The sequence below is a fragment of the Chionomys nivalis genome, chromosome 19, assembly GCF_950005125.1.
Source record: "Chionomys nivalis chromosome 19, mChiNiv1.1, whole genome shotgun sequence".
In the NCBI taxonomy this organism is placed as follows: Eukaryota; Metazoa; Chordata; class Mammalia; order Rodentia; family Cricetidae; genus Chionomys; species Chionomys nivalis.
Window position 1 is genome coordinate 43,768,456 of NC_080104.1, and position 20,450 is coordinate 43,788,905.

Consider the following 20,450-nt stretch of genomic DNA (forward strand, 5'->3'; position numbering starts at 1 on the left):
CCCACATGGCAGCTCACAACTATGTAACTTCAGTTCCAAGGGACCCAACACTCATGGCAAAACACCAATTAACATAAAATTAAAAAAATAAATTAATTAAAAAAAAGAAAAACACTGGTTGTGTTAGGTTGTAGTGTATCATATCTCTTTTTTAAAATACATATCCTCAGTGGGGTGCTAGTGGCTCACATCTGTAATCCCAGCACTCGAGTCAGAGACAGGTCGATCTCTGAGTTTGAGGCTAGCCTGGTCTACAGAGTGAGTTCCAGGACAGCCAGGGCTACACAAACTGTCTCAAAAAAAAAAAAAAAGATTATCACTTATAGCAACTATGTATGCTTAAAGTCATATCTATGCATTTGCTTGCATGTACTCTGTGTGTAGAGCCTTTTGTTTGTTTTTATTTTGTTTTTGACAGGATTCTCTATAGAGCTTGGGCTGGCCTAAACTCGTTATCTTTTTGCCCACTGGCTTCCTGATGGGAGGACATCACATTCAATTTAGGTCTAGCATCTGTGTTCAAGGAATAACTAGCTTCCTAACTAAAGATAGTAGTATTTTAAAGTTTTTTTGAAGTGTTAAAAATGTGTCCTTTGAATTCAAAAAAAGAATATAATGATATTCAGAAGCAGTGCAATTAAGTATTTCCTGACTCATGTAATGGTAGTTGATATTTGGTAAGGTGTCGCTTATGAAACTCTTGGGCAGTCTTTCAACCTCTTCTCTAGTGCTGAGATTGCAGCTGTGCACCACCATGCCCAGCAGTAATTACTTCTTAAATGAACACTGAAATTGTTTGATAGTAATGTAAACCACCTGCCTGGTGGTTCAAGCCTGTGGTCATAGCTCTGAGATGCTGAAGCAGGAGCCTTCCTGAACTAAGATCAAGTTCAGAACCAACCAACCTTGACATTTCTGTGAGATTCTGTTTCAAAATAAAAGGGAAAGGTGGTGAGATAGCTCAGCAGATAAAGGAAACCTGAGTTGACTGGCCAGAACTCAGTAGTAAAGGAGGAAGGAGAGAATCAGCTCCATAGAGTAGCTGATTCCCCACACTAACAATACATCTTTAAAATGTTCTACATAAAAGGGGTCTGAAGCTGTATTCTGAGTGCTTGTCACACATTCTTACTTTCTTCATCTGTTTAATTTCAAGGGCTGGGAAGAAAACATTTAGTCCATGTTAAAGGTCAACTCATATGTCTGAACAGTTTTCTTTGATTGAGCTTCCTCATACGTTGTTGTTGTTTTCCAGGAAGGTGGAGTGTTCACCTTTGGAGCCGGAGGGTATGGCCAGTTGGGTCATAACTCTACCAGTCATGAAATAAATCCAAGGAAAGTTTTTGAACTTATGGGAAGCATTGTTACTCAGGTTGCTTGTGGAAGGTAAGCTGTGGTAAAGAAGAGAGAAGTTTGGTCTCTAGACTGATTATTGAACTGTTGAGCTTGATGATACACTCTTGTAATTCTAGCACTTGGGAGGCTACATAGGGAGTCCCTGTTTCAAACAAACAACCTACTCCTCTGTCCCTATTCCAAGAAAAATTTCACACACCCCCCCCCCTTTGTTTCAAGGCATGGTTTTTCTGTATAGCCCTGACTAACCTGGAACTCACTCTGTAGACCAGGCTGACCTCAATCTCAGAGATCTACCTGCCTCTGCCTCCCAAGTGCTGGGATTAAAGGTGTGTGCCACTACCACCCAGCAAAATTTATGGTTTTTTGTTTGTTTTTGGTTTTTCGAGATAGCTCAGCTGTTAAAGGCTAGGCTCACAACCAAAAATTTATGTTTTTTTTTTTCAAAAGGGTTATGTAATAAATTATCTTAGGGTTCTAATTAATAGTTTGAGGTAAAACATTTCTCCTGAATGTCTGATTAGCGACTGAGGAGTTAGTCAAAGTAACAGAGCTGTCTTACGGTGATTGTGTTAGCAGTCATGTCCCATTGTAATGGAATCATTTTTTATTTCTGTAAACAGCATTAATTCAATCTCATAGCCCGGGATGGCCTTGAACTCACAGAGATCTGTCTGCCTCTGTCCCCCTGAGTGCTGGGATTAAAGGTGTGCACCACTACTGCTTGGCCTCTATGGCCAACAAGTAAGTAGTTTAGCTCTGCACTCTGATCTTCAGGCAAGCTTTATTTTTTTGAACACAGACAGAGTATCACCATATGATTAAAGAGCACTGATTGCTTTTCCCCGGGGGCCCGAGTTCTATTTCCAGCACCTATATGGTATCTCACAACCATCTCTAACTCCAGATCCAATACCCTTTCCTGACTTCCATGGACACCAGGCATGCATGTGGTGTATCGACATACCTACAGGCAAATACCCATATAATAAAATAAAGTAATAGTTTATTTAAAAACAAAAAAGGAAGAGAGAAATACATGAGATCCAGGACTAGTGGGGGATAGCTGATAATAAAGTACTTGCCTTGCTAGGACAAGGACCTGAGTTCAGTACCCACAATCTATATAAAATGCTGGACATGGTGACATGTGCTTATAAGCCTGACATTGATGAGACAAAAACAGAATTTCTGGGGTTTGCTGACCAGCCATTGTAGCCTAATTGTAGAGCCAGACTACTGAGAGACCTTGTGTCAGAAGAGACGATGCCAGAGATTGTCTTCTGGTGTGCATGCGTGTGTGCACACACACACAGATTGAGATTGACCCCAAAGCCCTGGACATAAATGGTCCTCAGTTCTCTGAATCTTCCTAATAGCTGGGTGTGATTAATGGCATGAGCCATTGTATCTGGTCAATAGTACTTTTAGGTATGCACACAGATGTAAAGTTTTGTCGTTTTGTCTTTTTGCTGCCTGTGACTATGGTGTAATTGAGAAAATATTGCCCAATTCCAATGTGCTTTATCTTTGTTTTTGCTTTTGAGGATAGGGTCTCTCTGTTCCTGGGACTAGATCTGTAGACCAGACTGGCTTTGAACTCTGAGAGATCCATCTGCTTCTGCTAGGATAAAAGGCATGCCACGACCAGGCCCAGTGTGCTTTATCTTTTGTTCTGTTTTCTTCCAAGAATTTTTAGTTTTGGATCTTGACCCATTTGCGATTTTGTGGCAGTTTTGGGGATTGAACCAGGGCATTATACATACTACACAAGTGTTTTGCCCTTGAACTGCATCCTTAGCCTTTGTTTTTTGAGACGTTTCCTTTCCTTATGTAGCTCAGGCTGGCTTAGAACTCATCATATAGCCCAAGCTTACTTTGAACTTGGAGCAGTCTTTTACTGCAGTCTCCCAAGTGGTAGGTTTATGTGTGTTAATTCTTGTAATAAGTCAGTAAAGGTTCAGCTTTGTTCTTCTGCATAGAGATAGCCAGTTTTACCAGCATTATTTGTATAAAAGACTTTTCTTTGTATACCTAATGATTTTTGACGTGCTTGCTGAGATTCATTTGGTCTTAAAACACTCTAGAACTTAATTTTGGGCTTTCTATTCCATTGGTTTGTATGCTAACATGGTGCAGTTTTAATTGTTGTAACTCTGTATCGTGTTTTAAGTCATGAACTGTGAGCCCACCAGCCTTGTTTTACTGTTCTTGAGGCAGTCTTGCTGTGTAGCTCTGGCTGGCCTCAAGCAGAAGCCTACAGCACAATTGGCTTACTTTCTTCATAAGATCATATTAGCTGGAATGGAGAGAGTGCTCGGTGAATAAAAGCACTTGCTCTTGTGGAGGACCTGAATTCAGTTCCCAGCCCTCGTGGCAGTTCACATCTAATGGAAACTCCAGTTCCTGGACATCAGATTTCCCTTTCTGTCCTCTCTGCACACTGCATGCACTTGGCGCATACACATACATGCAAGCAAAACAAACATACGCATAAAATACAAATAAAATCTTTTTGAAAAATTATATTTACTGTTTCACATCCGTTGAGAGTTCTGATGAGTTTTAGTTTTTCTGAAAAAAATACATTGCTTGGGTTATTATAGAGATTGCATAGAATTTGCATATAATTTTACTTTGTTTAGGATAGCACTGATAGCCTAATATCAAATATTTCCATCAGTCCTTGAGCATAGGTTAGCTTTCCATTTATTTACATACTTAATTTCTTACGTGTTTGTGGGTGTCCACTTGCATGGAGGCCAGAAATGTCTTCCTTGGTCTCTTCACCTTGTTTTTTGTGACAGGCTTTCTCTCTGGACCTGGAGTTTACTGGTTGGCTTGACTGGCTTGATAGTAAGGCCCTATCTGCATCCTAGCTCTTGAGTTTGTAGGTGTCCAGGCACACACTGTTTGCTTTATACCTGGCTCCTTTATGTGGGAACTGAAGTCCTCATGCTTACATAGCAAACACTTTACCCACTGAGCCAGCGCCCTAGTCCAAGGATAAGCTTCTTTCACTAATTGTCCTAACAGGGTGTTTTAGTTTTGATTGTGTTCTTTGGTGGATAGTTTAAGGTGCCCTACATATATAGATGCCATCTGCATATAGGTATGACTTTCTCCATTTCCAATTTGAATATATTTTATTTCTTATTCTTGCCAAATTGGTATGACTAGGACTTGCTGGACTGTGTGGAATAAAAGTGGTCGAAAGAGGACATCTTGCTTTGTTTGTGACCTTAGAGGAAAGTCTTTTTACCATTGAATATGTATTCAATGTTGAATTTTTCCCATATGACTTCATTATGTTAGTTTGTCTTTTCAGTCTGTCAAGTATTTAAGTTCATTAGATACTTACTTTCTATGTCTTTTGGGTTTTGTTTGTCATTTGTTTTTCTTTACTTACTTAGGTGTGTGCAGTGATCAGTTAATATTCTGGGCCACCCTTGCATTACAGGAATAAATCATACTTGATCATAATGAATATCCTTTAGTTTACCTGGGACTTTTTGTTTGTTTGATAAGGTCTCACTATATAGCTCTGGCTGCCCTAAAACTTACAATCCTGCCTCCTCCTAAGTGCTGACTTCACAAGTGCCACCGTGTCTAGGCTTTCACTTCCATTTTCTGGTTTAGTAGTTCCAGTTGTCTCTTAGTCAGTCTAGCCCATAGCTGATTAGATTCCTTTTAAAGTTGTTTTATTTTAAGGCAGAGTCTCACTCTGTAGCCCTGACTGTCTTGGAACTCTGTGTGTGGTCTTGGCTAGCCTTGAACTCACAGAAGTCAGCCTTCCCGACTCCCAAGTGCTGGAACTAAAGCCATACACCACACTTGTCAATTTTGTTATTTTAAGGCAAAATAATAATATGTGTATTAGATTCTGCCAGTGTAATCCTTAACCTGGATGAGAGATAAATTCTCACTGTTTAGTACTTACATCCATTTTCCCAGAATTTTTGAAAACTTCTTGCTTTGTTATGACAGTGTTGTCATAAATTATGTATTTACATTGCTACTTAAAAATGCTATCTCATTATATTTTATTAATAACTTACTCTTGTACACAGACATCTGGTTTTGTTTATCTCTGTTGGTTATGCATATCATTTATATAGTTGTCTTATTTTCATTTATTGACTGGTATGCTAGTATAATGTTCATTAAAGAACCGACGATCAAGATATCTTTGTGGAAAAACTCAGTATTTCACAGTTATGTATTATGTCTGCCTTAAGAGTTTTGTACATTTTGTTTGGTCTTGTTTTTTTTTTTTTGTTTGTTTTGGTTTTTTTTTTTTTTTGAGACAAGGTTTCTCCATTTCACTCTTGTTTCTTTGTGTAGCTCTGTCTGTCCTAGAACTCTGCAGACCAGACTGGCCTCAACTTTACAGAGACCCGCCTGCCTCTGTCTCCTCTTAAGTGCTAGGATCAAAGACATACACGCCTCTATGCCAGCTGTTTTTGTATGTTATCTTTATCAGATTAAACAATTTTTCTTTTCTTCCTAGTTTCATTTTCTGTATGTTTGTTTTTAGTCCTAGGGATTGATTCCAGCATCTTATCCATGCTAGGCAAGCACTCTGCCAATGAGGTACATCCCAGTCCCATTCCTAGTTGTGTATCTGCTGAGGCGACTTGTGATTTTTATTGTATGTAGTGTGCATATTCAGAGGCCAGAACAAAGCATTGATGTCTGTTTCTGTCACTCTCTGCAGCATTACCCCCTGAGATAGGAACTCAGTGAGCTGGAAGTTCACCATTTCAGCAAAACTGGCTGGTCAGTAAGCTCTCAGTTTGTCCCTACTCTACATGCTGGGTTTACAAGCACACAACTATTCAGACCTGACTGTTTAAATATGGTGATGGGTATTCTGATCAGTTCCCCATGAGCAAACACTCATACCCACTGAGCCATCTTCCCAGTCCCATTTTATTTTTTAAAAGAAGGATTATGACCGGGTGGTGGTTGTGCATGCCTTTAATCTCAGCACTCGGGAGGCAGAGCCAGGTGGATTTCTATGAGTCCGAGGCCAGCCTGGTCTGCAGAACCGAGTTCCAGGCTCCAAAGCTACACAGAGAAACCTTGTTTCGAAAAACAAACAAGCAAACAAAAAGAGAAGGATGTTGGTTAATTTTTATTTTTCTAAGTATGTTGTTTGGAATTTAATCTTAAGTCAGAGGTTTTTCTATCATTTTATTCTAGGCAGCATACCTCTGCATTTGTTCCTTCTTCAGGACGAATTTACTCCTTTGGTCTTGGTGGTAACGGGCAGTTGGGAACTGGTTCAACAAGCAACAGAAAAAGTCCTTTCACTGTAAAAGGAAATTGGTTTTCTTATAATGGGCAGTGTCCACAAGATATTGGTAAGTGTTAATGTAGTGAACCTCTCTGCTACATATATTAAAGCTCTTATTAAGATGTTGGTCTTCTGGGACTGGAGAGATGGCTCACCAGTTAAGAGTACTGACTGCTCTTCCAGAGGTCTTGAGTTCAATTCCCGACTCATAACTGTCTATAATAGGATCTAATGCCTTCTTCTGGCATGCAGGCATACATGCAGAACACTCATACATAAAATATAAATAAATAAAAATTTTAAAAAATGTTCGTCTCCCATGTTTATAGGCACTCCAAGATAAAACATTGAGTTACAAGTATGGCGGTAACAGTAAGAACATTGAGTTTAGTCTAGCCTGGGCTATGGCAAGACCCACAATATATGTGTAACGAGTCTTTTTCTGTCCCACCAGCCAGCTCCCAAATAATGGCACAGAGACTTCTTATTAATTATGAAAGCTCTGCCTAAAGCTTATGCTTGTTCCTAACTAGCTCTTATAACTTAAATTAACCCATTTATATTAATATACGTTCTGTAACGTCGTGTTACCTCTCCTCCATCTTGCACCTCTTGTTTCCTTTCAGTGTATCCTGTGTGCCTAGATTCTTCATCCTCTTCCTTTCTCTCTCCTGAAATCCTGCCTATAGGGCTGCTACAGAGAAACCCTGTCTCGAAAAACAAAACAAAAAAAGAGTTGTGCATTTCTGTTTATGATGTTTACTTGCTCATCTAGACATGAATTTTGTCGCCTTTCACACCATAGATTTTAAGGTCTCTTTACATTGAAGTGGTAAAAGAAATGGAGTTTTACTTCATTTTTGTTTTTAGACTTTTAGTTTTATTGTTGCCAGGTGTAGCCCATTCTGGACTCCATAGTGAATGACAAGCCCATGCTGGTTTTGACATAGCATCATATAGTACTTGCCTATAAAGGCTTATCCAGCAGTATCATTGTTAATACACTGTTGCAAAATGTTAGGGACAACTCAGGTGTCTGACAACAGGTGAATGAGTGATAAATAGGAATATCATAAAATAGAATTTATCCCTCCTTCTAGTTTTGTTAAGAGAAGTGTCACTATTTAGGTGAAGCTCAACTCACAGATCCATCTGCCTGCCTTTGCATCCCATGTGCTGGGATGCAATTTGTTATCTTTTGAAGCTAAAGATTAAACCCAGGGCTTTGTCAGTGTTAGCTAAGAAGGAGTCTACTATGAGTTACAGTTTGTGACTTTTGAGAAATCTTTTCTGAACTCTTGTAATCAGTGTTGTCTAAGCCAGATGAAATTTGCCTTCCTGTAGTTAGAGAGATGGTTCAACAAGTAAGAGCACTTGGTGCTCTTCCAGAGGACACAGTTTCAGTTCCCAGCACTTATCATGTCTGGCACTCTTAACTCCAGCTTCAGGAAGCCTGATGGCCTTCTTCTGGTCTTCACATGCACACAGCACACATGCTCACGCACATACACACACTATACGTACACATGCACATAAATAAAAATTAAAATAGAAATATTTTAAATAGTATTTTACATTTTGATTTTTTTTTTAACTGAGGATTTTTTTTAAACATATGTTTTACTAGTTACAAGGGAGTTATCAAGGAAATTAAGATAGTTTTCCTTTCCTTGAAAAAAGCTAATATTTCTTTAGCAGCTACAAGTAGTGGTGTGGAGGTTAGAGGACAACTTTGGAAAGTCATTTTTTTCTCTCTGCCTGAAAGCTTCTGATGATTTTTCTATTTCTACCTCCCATTTCAATGTAGGAATGCTAGGATTACAGATGTGATCACTGCATCTGAGTTTCTTTGTTCTTTTTTGTTTTTTCAAGAGGGGTCCTCTGTGTACCCGACTGTCCTTGAGCTAGCTCTCTCCCTGCCTCCTTCCCTCCCATCTGTTTGAAGACAGGGTGTAGCCCTGACTGTCCTGGATCTCACTCTGTAGACCAGGTTGACCTCAAGCTTAGAGGTCCACCTGCTTTTTTTACTGAGTGCTAGAATCAAAAGTGTGTGCCACACCTAGCTGTATCTGGGTTTCTTTTAAACAGTTGCTTTAAACCTTGGTCATCACACTTGCAAAACTAACACTTTTAACTGCTGAACCATCTCCCCAGCCCTTAGCTTAATTTTTATTGATGAATATCTGTCACCTTCTATATCAGTGGCCCTAATTTTCCTAATGTTGTGACCCCTCCCAGTCATTAAATTATTTTTTTGCTATTCCATAACTCTGATTTTTGCTACTGCTAGGAATTGTAATGCAAATATCTATGTTTTTTTTTTTTAAGATTTATTTATTTATTAAGTATACAGTATTCTGTCTGCATGTGTGCCTACAGACCAGAAGAAGGCACCAGATCTCATTACAGATGGTTGTGAGCCACCATGTGGTTGCTGGGAATTGAACTCAGGACCTCTGGAAGAGCAGTCCGTGCTCTTAACCTCTGAGCCATATCTGTGTTTTTCAGTGGTCTTAGATGATCCCTGTAAAAAAGTCATTTGACCTTCAAATGGATTGTGACTCAACAAATTGAGAAATCATTGTTTTATAGACAATCAATGGAGATAGTTATGCATTATGAAGTATTTACTCAAAATTGCTTAAATGTTCCCATGTTCTTTTTAGAAATGAATTTCTATTTGCTGTTTGAGGTATAGTCTTGATATGTCACCCAAGCTGTAACAATTATTCTAGTTTTATATTTTTTAAGCCGAAATGTGAAATACAGACTAGAAAACAGTTTTGTGCATGGCTACAGATCAGAAGAAAATCTTAGGAATTGCCAAATGATGCTTAGGCTTGTGGGGTTATTTCATGTTCATTATTTGCTCAGTCTCATTCCAAGTAATCAGATCATTCCAAGCCATTTCATGTTATGGAGTCCCGAGAAACCTAGTTAGATGATCAAGACAATTCTTATTGCAAATTTAATGTTCTGGAAAATAAAAGTCTTGGAATCTAATGTTTTACTTTTTTTTTTTTTAAATTGTAGATACTGAAGACTATTTCTGTGTCAAAAGAATTTTCTCAGGTGGAGATCAAAGCTTTTCACATTATTCTAGTCCTCAGGTACTAATATAATTAATTATATAAGTAATCAGTTAGCTTCAAATAAGTTGGTGTAATTTTAGAAACTTACCTTCCTCTTTAATATATTAGAAATTATTATCTTAATATTTTTTCTTCAAGTCTACAAAAGAAATTTTTTCCGCTAAGCTATCTCCTGTTTCTGTTTTTGGTATTTAGGAGATATTGATTACTATTTTTAACAGAAATAAACAAACAAAAATATTGGCTCTTAATTTTGTGTTGTGACATCTCTTCCTCTGACTGATCTCATTAATTGTAATGTAGAGCTGCGGCCCAGCAGATGACTTCAGATGCCCTGACCCTTTGAAGCAGATCTGGACAATAAATGAAGCTCTCATTCAGAAGTGGCTCAGCTACCCTTCTGGAAGGTTTCCTGTGGAGATAGCCAAGTATGGGAGACATTTTACTCACACATACACAGCCCCAAACCTGTGCATTAGAGCAGTATTTGTGGAGAATTTTCTTTCCTTTTTCTTTTTTACTTTCTTTTTACTTATTCTATGTGTTTTTTACATTATGTATCTTCATCCCATTCATTTCCCCATCTGTTCACATCCTCTTTCCGCCCTTGCACTCTCCCCCACCAAGAATTTTCATTTAAATATTTCCTTGACTGTCATTCTCTGCATGATTTGTATATAAAAGTTTGAGTACTTAAGCTTTCATGGGGGGTATTTTAAAGATCTTATTTAAAAGCTTCAGTTTTTTGTTTTTTGTTTTTTTAAGATTTATTTCTTTTTTTTTTTTTTGGTTTTTTGAGACAGGGTTTCTCTGTGGTTTTGGAGCCTGTCCTAGAACTAGCTCTTGTAGACCAGGCTGGTCTCGAACTCACAGAGATCCGCCTGCCTCTGCCTCCCGAGTGCTGGGATTAAAGGCGTGCACCACCACCGCCCGGCTAAGATTTATTTCTTACGTATACAATATTCCTCCTGTACACCTCTATGCCAGAAGAGGGCACCAGACCTCATTACAGATGGTTATGAGCCATCATGTGGTTACTGGGAATTGAACTCAGGACCTCTGGAAGAACAGCCAGTGTGCTCAACCTCTGAGCCATCTCTCCAGCCCCAAAGCTTCAGTTTTTTTTCATACATGTGAAACTAATTGATATAGTGTGGAACAGAGCTATTTTAAAATTCCATTTAAACTGCGTTCCTTTGTTTCCTTAATACTTTCTTTGTTTTTGTTTTTTTTTGTTATTTTTTAATTAATATTTATGTATTTTGCTTATGTGTGTGGGTGCACATGTGCTGTTGTACACTTGTGGCTGTCAGAGGACAACTTGGAGAAGTGAGTTCTCTTCCACTTAAATAAAAATTATTTCAAGATTGTCCCATGCTTGGGAATCAGAGGCAGGTGATTCTCTGAGTTCACAACTAACATGAACTTCATAGCAAATTCCAGACCAGCCAAGGCTACATAATCCTAGGTAGGTCGGAAGGATGAATGTATTTCCTTGAATTTAGTGTATGGGTGTGTGCACAGATGTTTGCACTCACTTGTTTCCATGGGCATGTGGAAGTGTGAGTCTATGTTAGGTGTTCTCCCCATCACTCACGGCTTTAGCTTTTGAAGCACTACCTGGGGCTCGTAGGCTGGCTGTTTAGTCAGCTCTAGGATCCCCTTGTCCCTACCCTTCTGCCATCACCACCACTGAAGTTACAGGCACATGCCACACCTGTTTTTTTATGTGGGTATCAGGGAATCAGAGGTCATGTCTTTATGTGACAGACACTTTACAAACTAAAGATGAATGAATGTATTTAAGTTTGAGTCAGACAGTTAATTCCTTTATCAAGTATTATATATCCTATCTACAGTGATTTACATAGTTCTGATTATTTTAGTTGAGTAGTGAGACAAGTACTTTGTAACATTAAATATTTGTGTGCATTTGTGTATGTATGCAGGTACATGTTTGGGAATATGTATAGAGGCCATGGGTCAACACTGAAAATCTTCCTCAGTTCTCCCTTTTTTTGAGGCCAGGTCCTTTACTGACCCTTAAAATTGCTATGATTAGGCTAGATTCAGTGGTTGCTGGGCCTTAGGGACTCTTTCCTCTGCTTCCCAAGCTCGGCAACATAGGTGATCAAGCTTAAGCCCTCTTGCTTATACAACAGCAATTACTAAGTCATTTCTGCAATTTTTTTTCTTTAAACGGGACAGTCTTGCCTCATTTGGCCTCAAGCTGTAGATTCTCCTGCCTCTGCTTCCCAAATGATCAGATTCTACCCATGTGCCACTGTGCCTAGGTCTAAATTGTCATTTAAATTTTTATTAAAAACGAAAGATAGTTATATGTCTCATTTATTTTATTTTTAGTGAGATAGATGGAACATTTTCTTCATCTGGTTGCCTAAATGGAAGCTTTTTAGCTACTAGGTAAGTGGCAACTCCTTCATTGCCTGAACCTTTGAAATGTATTAAATTGTGTAATATATTAAAGAATTGAGGAATTAGTATATACTTGTAGAAATCTATATATTGAAATGAAAATATTAATATTTTAATCATTAGTTTTTCTGTTTTTAAAAGTGAATTCTTGGACAACTTCACATTTGTAAATAATTTTGCTTTGATGCTGTAACCCCTCGTTGCCCTCTTACCTCCTCCTTGCTCTTGTTAACCCTTCTTCCCAACAAGTTCCCTGTCTACCTTCATGTCCTCTGTTGTGTGCTCGTGCGATGTCCACTGAGTTTATTATGAGTTGTTTGCATGAGCACGGATGGAAGTTTATTCACTGTAGCCTGGGAACAGCTAAGTGGCTCTAACACCGAGGAAAATGACCTTCTCTCCCTTTTTTCTCTTTTAGCAATGATGATCACTATAGAACAGGTCCCAAATTTTCAGGGGTTGATATGAATGCTGCTAGACTCCTATTTCACAAACTAATACAACCTGACCATCCTCAGATATCTCAGCAGGTTTGTTTTTACGTGATTGTATATATTTACTTTATTTAGCTGCTGGATTTTTACATGTTGTTTTTACAGAGATTTTATGTCTCTAAACAAATTATCCTTGTGTTTCATAGACTGACATACTTTGTGATTTTAAAAAAAGGGGTTTTAATTTTAAAGTATTTGTAATTTAGATGTTAAAGATACATTAGTCTTTTGAGATGTTTGTAGCAGACTCTGAATGTTTAATATTACTGTTCAGTTAAGTCTTTTAATAGCTATAGTAGCCTTGTGGTAGAGAGTTTAAGTTGATATTACACTGAGGATTTTTGAAATTTCTTAGCAGTGCCTAGGCAGTAGTTGTCACTCTGCTCCAGAATAACCATTGACATCTACTGTCCTTTTTGTTTTAGTCAGCATTTCTTGTTTGTAGTGCTGGATCTTCTTTTCTCTTGTTATGTGTGTAACATGCATATGTTTCTTTGTGAAGTGCATTCATTTTAAATGAAGTAGGTTTTGCTTTTTGTCAAAATATAGGTGGCAGCTAGTTTGGAAAAGAATCTTATACCTAAACTGACTAGCTCCTTACCTGATGTTGAAGCATTGAGGTTTTATCTTACTCTACCAGAATGTCCCCTGATGAGTGACTCCAACAATTTCACAACCATAGCAATTCCCTTTGGTACAGCTCTTGTGAACCTAGAAAAGGCACCACTGAAAGTACTTGGTAAGAATTTTAGTATTTTTTCTTCTGAAATGTTTTCTCTTTAAATGAAAATGAGTTCTCTTGTTTGTTGCCTTGCTTATTTGACATCATTCTACATGAAAAAGATTTTTCTCTTTTATTGGCTTTTTTCCTGGGTATTTGATTCTGATCGTTGGAGTTGCTGAAGGCGAATAATGTTAAATATAGAATTTAATTCAGTATAACACAGACACAGTATTAAGAACAATTAAAACCTGTATTCCCCCCCCCCCATCTCCTTGAATGATCTTGCTGATAAAGAACTGGAAGAGCCATTGAAACTGAACAACGTTGGTTTTAAGTCATTCTTGAGTCTCGATATCAACCCTTTTCCTCTTAGTTCCTTCCTTTACTAATTTCCATTTGTTTAATTTTGTATTTCTGTGTATGCAAAAGATTCCTGAATTTGCAGTTCAGTCTCTATTTTTCTCTGGGTTTTGGTCTAACTTTGCTCACCTTAATTCTTCTAATGGTGTGGATTCATCTCTAACTCCTGGCCTTTATACTTGGTATGGGTAATCTAGTGTTTTTTTGCTAAGAGTGTGCACTAGCTATGTGGAACTGAAATATACTGAAGTATAAAGTCACCATAAGCACTTAAAGGCTGAGAGGTAAGGCTGAGGTGAGTGGAAGAATCAGTGAGTGAGGGATAGAACGCTGGGGCCTGAAGGGGTGAGCCCGTGTGGAAAAGTAAGGCCAAGTCCTACTTCCCCGCTTCAGAAGGCTGTGCATTCCTCTTGCTTCATCTCATAGGCTCGTGGTGTTTGTACTTAGAAACTATTAGTAATAACATGAATAAGGCAGTATAGGACAACTTTACATTAAATTCCTGTTTCTGATTTCCCAGAGTTCCTTGGATTTTTAAAGTTGTTACTTCATAATATTTCAGTTTTCTATATTAAATTGAATAATAAAACTTGGGTTTTTAAATATTTGAACAATACTATTTTAAAGTGTATTTTGTTTAAAAATAATTCTGATCTCAGTAACATTTTAATAACTGGTTTTAATATTAGCTGTGGTGATTTCTAATTGCAGTTTATGAATTTAAATAGAATTTAGGATACCGAGAATTTAATTCAGTAGGTCTTTCATACTTTATATTTACTTTTAAGAGATTTTAAGAACATTATCCTTTATCTTGGTAGTGAGGAAAGTTATCTATAAGCCCTAGAGATGTTATATAAATAATTGTTATATTCATCTTCCTGAAATGTTCAAAGGATTAAGAACCACTGCTCTAGAAGAAAAGTTAGTATGTTTTTTTTTAAATTCTGATTTTTTTTATTCATTTTATTTGCATGTTCACCCTTTAATAACAGAAAACTGGTGGTCAATACTTGAACCTCCACTATTCCTCAAGATAGTAGAACTTTTTAAGGAAGTTGTGGTACATCTTTTGAAACTCTACAAGATCGGCATTCCCCCTTCTGAAAGAAGAATTTTCAACAGTTTTCTTCATACTGCATTAAAGGTTTTAGAAATATTACATAGGGTATGTCCATTAGTCCTTTATTCTCCTTTCCCCATTCCTACTAACAGCTTGTAATGTTCATTTTAACATTAATATTAGAATGGCATAAAAGATACATATTAAAGAAATTTGGAAGTTATTTATAATTTCTTGTAATTCCTTTACAAATAATATGTTTGTACTTTGTAGCTTTGGATTTACTTGAGTTTGTTAGGCATCTGTAGCCTACAATTGGGCAGAACAATAGCATCTTAATGAATTAGAATTCTTACCCTTTTTTGTAAGTAACCTAATGTGTTAATTTAATGATACATTGTTTTTAGTTATAAGGAGTTGTCATATACATACAAGTGACTGACTGGGCCCTTGTAATTACAAACATTTAAAATTCTATTTTTTTGGTGTCAGGTACTAATGGCCTCAATCAAAGTAGAATGTTTCATTTGAAACAATTGACTAATTTAAAAATGAAACCATATATAATTCATTAATTTGCCTATTGTTCTTTCCTGCCCTTTTTCCCAGTGTAAGAAATAGTACACTTTACACTGTAGAAGTGCAAAGTTACATGAAGAAATAGAGTCTCAGCTGTCTCATTAAAGATGGATTTGAGTCATCCCTGACAGTTGGTAGGTATATCTCTGTTATGCCATTTGGTATTCTTGAGTTGCTACTTAGATGAGACATGACCTAAGGGAGAAGCATGTGTTCATAGCCCATAATAGACTGAAAGCTCCATATGAATATAGTTTCTCCTTGCTCAGTACTAAAGTAAATTATAAAGGGGACAAAGGTGATAGGTCCTTCTTCTTTGTATCAAAGAACCCCTGTGGATCATTTATTTACCTTTGTTTTGTTTTGTTTTTTTAAGTGAAGCTCCTAGGTGTTTTGCAACTACTTAACTTCATGAACTTTTTTTTCCTTTTTTAGTATGCCCATGACTTCTAGGCAGTTACTTCTGTTGTCATTGTTATAATTAAAGTGGTGATAGCAATTTCTTTCCTAGGAAAACAGGTCATTCATTTCCCAGAACAAGACTTTCTTGCAGCATATCAGGGCCTGAGTGTGCAGCATACTGCAATTATGAAGATCTTGTAACATCATAGCATGGGTCTCTACCTTTCTGTATGCTTTTTGCTTAGGATTCAAACGATTACTTGGTTGTTTTTCTTTCCATGGGTGAATTTTCCCTAATATTTCATGAACCGTCCTTCTTCAGCTGGACTGTATTTCTACATGATTACTCTTTTTGTATCCATTATCTGCTTATCTTTATTTCTCTTAATACTGGTTTTCTTTAGCCCTGTCTTTTATCTCAAGAGAAAGGGGTACCTGTAATTCCACTAGTCTGGAAACTGGAGCAGGAGGATCAGCACAATTCAGGTCATTGTGAACTGCAGAGAGCAACTTTGTCTCAAAGAAAGGGAGTGGGGAGGAACTTTTATAATCCCAATTTGGACTTTCCAGTTCAAAGCCACAGTCTCTACTGAGAGCCCTATTAAGAGTCCATCTGCACCGTTATTAAGATAAAAGTTTCAGACAATACTTCAAAGATTTTGTGTCCCTTTTTTGTTTGTTTTTGTTTTCTCTGTGTCCCTGAATTGAACTGTACGTGATAAGCAGATGTTTTACTTGAGCTACAGTCTAAGTCTTAGGTTTTGTGGTATAGCCTCAGCTGGATTTAAACCCATGATCCTCCTGCCTCAGCCTCCTGTATGCTGGGATTTTAGTATTATCTACCAAGTGTAGCTCCAGAGACCATTTTGATGAAGTCATGCCAGATACTAGATCCACCTTACTAGTTCAAGGTTGGGATGGGGGTGGAATCTTATATTTATTGTTTGCCAACAGCATCCAGCATTAGTAGCCTCTTTATATAATACATGTGAGCACGTTATTCGATTTTGAAGATTTTTAAAAAATACTTGTGTAGATGGTGTTTTGTCCTTTTTTATAAATTAAGACACAAAAATATAAAAAGAACAACAAACCAAAGAAATCTTAATTTTGCCAGGTAGTAGTGGCACATGCCTACTTGGGCAGTAGAATCTCTAATTTCGAGGGCAGCCTGGTCTACAGAGAGAGTTCCAAAACAGCCAAGGCTACATAGAGAAATCCTGTCTCAGAAAACCAAAGAAAGAAACTGGAAAACAGCTCAGTATTGATGGTTAGTAAGTTATAGAGTTGAAAGAGAAGTTCCCATCTGCTTCTCAAGGCCCTGCTATTTTTATTCCACATTAATGAGTGTGTTGCCATATACTTAGGGGCTGGAAGATGAGTTAATAATTAAGCATATATTGCTCTTCCAGAGAACCCACATATCAGACAAACTCAACCTTCTGCAACTCCACGTGCAAGGGATTCATTCTAACACACCAAGCCTCTTGTGCATTTGTACTTGAGTATACACATGCTTGGAGTGGGCTTTACTTTTATTATGCCTTTAGGTATCGAGAGTCAAACTCTGTAGAGTACATTATGTATACTGTCTTGTGTTTAGGCTGCTTTGTGTGTTATTTATGTGTGTGTATATGTGCAGAGCTCAGGACTGGGCTCAGGGCTGCTTTACTTCTGCTGTGTAGGTCCTCTGTTCATTGAGTATGCTTCTTTGTCCACCTTAGTGCTGTTCCTGACTGGAATCAATACAACACATTTTAATCTTTTTGGTTCTGTTCCCTATAATTGTGATTTTGAACAAGATTTTCTCTATCATATGCAGATTAATAATTACCAGTAAAATACCACCCTGATAGTTTCTTAATCTTAATGTTTTTAAATGCTTATTTTTGTATGTATATGTGTGTTGAATGTATGCCAGTGAGCATGTACCATGGTACACATGAGGAACTCAGAGGACAACTTGTAGGAGTCAGTTCTCTCCACCATGTGGGTCCCAGGTATTGAATGCTGGTTCTCAGGCTTGGTGAGAAGTGCCATTACCTCCTAAGCTGTTTTGCTGGTCCTAAGGTATATAATTTTTAAGTTGTTATATATTCTGATGGCAGAGATTTCATTGTCACACTATTGGAGGAAGAAATCACTACCTTTGACTTATTGGGTTAGACAGAAATTGGGTTCTCATTTGAAAGCATACACACATGTAAATTAATTTTAAAAGATTTTAAGGACACTATGTTAGTTATTCCTTCTCTCTGCTCAGTGATTAACAATCAGGGACAGTTTCCTCAGTTTGCTCCTTGACCTACCTAAGTTAGGAGCAGGATTAGAACCAAGAAAACTATATTTTGTGTTCACTGTTAATTTCAGAATGTGCTTGTTCCTCCCATATGTCATGTCCTTTGGAAAACTTTGTAAGTTGAAAATATTTCCAGTGTTCTGAATGGCATCATGAGGAAGATACCTTTGGCACCTGCTGTCAGGAATGGATCTATAATGAGATAAATAAGTTTATTGGTTTTTGAGTTCTTACACAGTACATTGTAGCAATACCAGTGTGCCAAAAGAAAATGACTTGCTTGGTCTGTCTAGTTTTGTTGCTATGTATTGTATTGGTTTTCACACATGGGGTGGGGGCATGGAACCCTCAAACTGATGAATGGATAGAACATATATTTATTCAGCATAGTCACTCCTTAACCAAAATACTAAATTATAATGTGAAATTAAAGCATTGTGACCAGAATTTAGATTTTATTTTGAACACTTTTTAGTAAAAATTATATACGGATTTTTTTTAACTTACCTGTGATTTCTGTGTTTTCCTTTGCAAATATTTATTGAGTGCCTACTGTATGCTTGTTATTATACTAGATGGTAGGGATTTAGTGATAGGAAATTATGTGATTTCCACCTTTGAGCTGGTAAACTAGAAAGATTATATATGTACAAATAAGTGAATATTTATGATATAGCATAAATGCTAGAAAAGGGGAAATATACTAACTGAAGGATTAAGAACTTCTTAGAGAAAAAGTAGCTTTGTAAGATAGCTTGTAAGTGTGCATACCATTCAGAGAGGTAGGTGTATGTGTGTGTTTTATGTATAAATTTGTAGGCATGTCTTTTGGATAATTCTTCTGAGCCAGGCACGGTGAGCACAGCTTTAATTCCAACACTTGGGATGCAAAGGCAGGTGGATTTCTTCAAGTCTGAGGCCAACCAACTTGGTCTACTTAGTGAGTTTCAGGACAGCTAAGGTTGTGTAGAAAGATTTTTGCCTCAAAAAAACCAACCAATCGAACCCCTTCAATACCAAATATCTTTATACTTTTTATGGATTTGTTTATTTTATTGTTTTATGTGTATGAGTATTGCCTCTGTGTGTGTGTGCGTGCGTGTGTGCATGCACCCATAGGCATCAGAAGATAGTATTGGATTCTTTGGAACTGCAACTACAGTGTGCAGTGACCACCATGTGGGTGCTGCAACCCTGCTCTTCTGCAAGAGAAACAAATGCTCATAACTCCTAAGCCATCTCTCCAGTACAGTTTATTTTAAATGCTATAGTACCTATTTTCTATTTAGTTATTAAATCATTATATTTGAATTAACTACTAGTCATAGTCTCCCCAAGTCAACTTTTCACTGATTTTAAATTTTTATTATTTTGTTGTTATTTCTATTAATAAATGTTCATACCTTAAAAAAAAAAAGTATGTGTGCCTATGCTTGTGTGCACTTGAATGCAGTGCCTTACAGGTATTTGTGAGCACTCATATGTTAGGGTCTGTGATACAGCCTTGTGTCTCCTGGAAGAGCAGTGTGTACTCTTACCTGTTGAGCCATCTCTCCAGAACCTCTATGTCTTACATTTGCAAAATAGTTCAGATTTCAAACACTGTGTGGGGAGAGGGAGGAAACTGAGTTATTTTTTTAATATTATAAAAGTATTTATATTCTACTAAAATTCTTCTTTTAAAGAATAATCGAATCTGAATTATTTTCAACAAGAGACGTTAAATTTAGACTGAAAAATGTGATTAAAATATGATGTGAAAAAAATATGACATGAGCTAGGTGTGGTGGCGCACACCTTTAATCCCAGCACTCAGGAGGCAGAGGCAGGTGGATCTCAGTGAGTTCGAGGCCAGCCTGTTCTACAGAGTAAGTTCCAAGACAGCCAGAACTGTTACACAGAGAAGCCCTGTCTCCAGGGAGAAGTGGGGGGAGGGTTGTATTTATACTTAAAAATATGAGTATCTGAGGAAAAAGCTGTTGTAGAATTTTTGAGTGCAGGTGTGATGCGGGTGTTTTTAGTAAAGACTGCAGCTGCTAATGCTACAATACTATTACTGTTAGAAGTCTGTGGGGCAGGACGCAGCAGCTTCTTCTATAAAAGTCTGTGCAGTATTTATCACTCTGCATCTCCGTTATTAAGTAGGTCTTTTGTTCTGTAATAACATCTTCACTCTGGTTGCTTTTTCCAGATGAGAACATTGGGGGAAAAATGGGCAGGGATTGGTGGCACAGACCTTTAGTCCCAGCCTTCCAGAAGTAGAAACAGGCAGACCTTTAGAGTTTGAGACCAGCCTGGTCTGCATAACTAGTTTCAAAGAAGCCATACCTACACAGTGAGACTCTG

At 37.5% G+C, this 20,450-nt stretch overlaps 1 protein-coding gene across 7 annotated transcripts in view; it reads left to right on the forward strand.

The window, feature by feature from the left end:
• Herc4 (HECT and RLD domain containing E3 ubiquitin protein ligase 4) overlaps positions 1-20,450 on the forward strand; it is a 75,370-nt gene that overhangs the window by 27,342 nt on the left and 27,578 nt on the right. For 6 of the 7 annotated variants that reach the window (XM_057794845.1, XM_057750983.1, XM_057750982.1 and 3 more), the window contains 8 exons: positions 1,256-1,386; positions 6,562-6,722; positions 9,689-9,765; positions 10,051-10,175; positions 12,112-12,171; positions 12,602-12,713; positions 13,227-13,416; positions 14,757-14,929. In XM_057794845.1, the coding sequence (XP_057650828.1) occupies positions 1,256-1,386; positions 6,562-6,722; positions 9,689-9,765; positions 10,051-10,175; positions 12,112-12,171; positions 12,602-12,713; positions 13,227-13,416; positions 14,757-14,929 (1,029 nt within the window). The remainder of the gene's footprint in view (positions 1-1,255; positions 1,387-6,561; positions 6,723-9,688; positions 9,766-10,050; positions 10,176-12,111; positions 12,172-12,601; positions 12,714-13,226; positions 13,417-14,756; positions 14,930-20,450) is intronic. The other variant, XM_057750987.1, reaches the window with a different exon arrangement.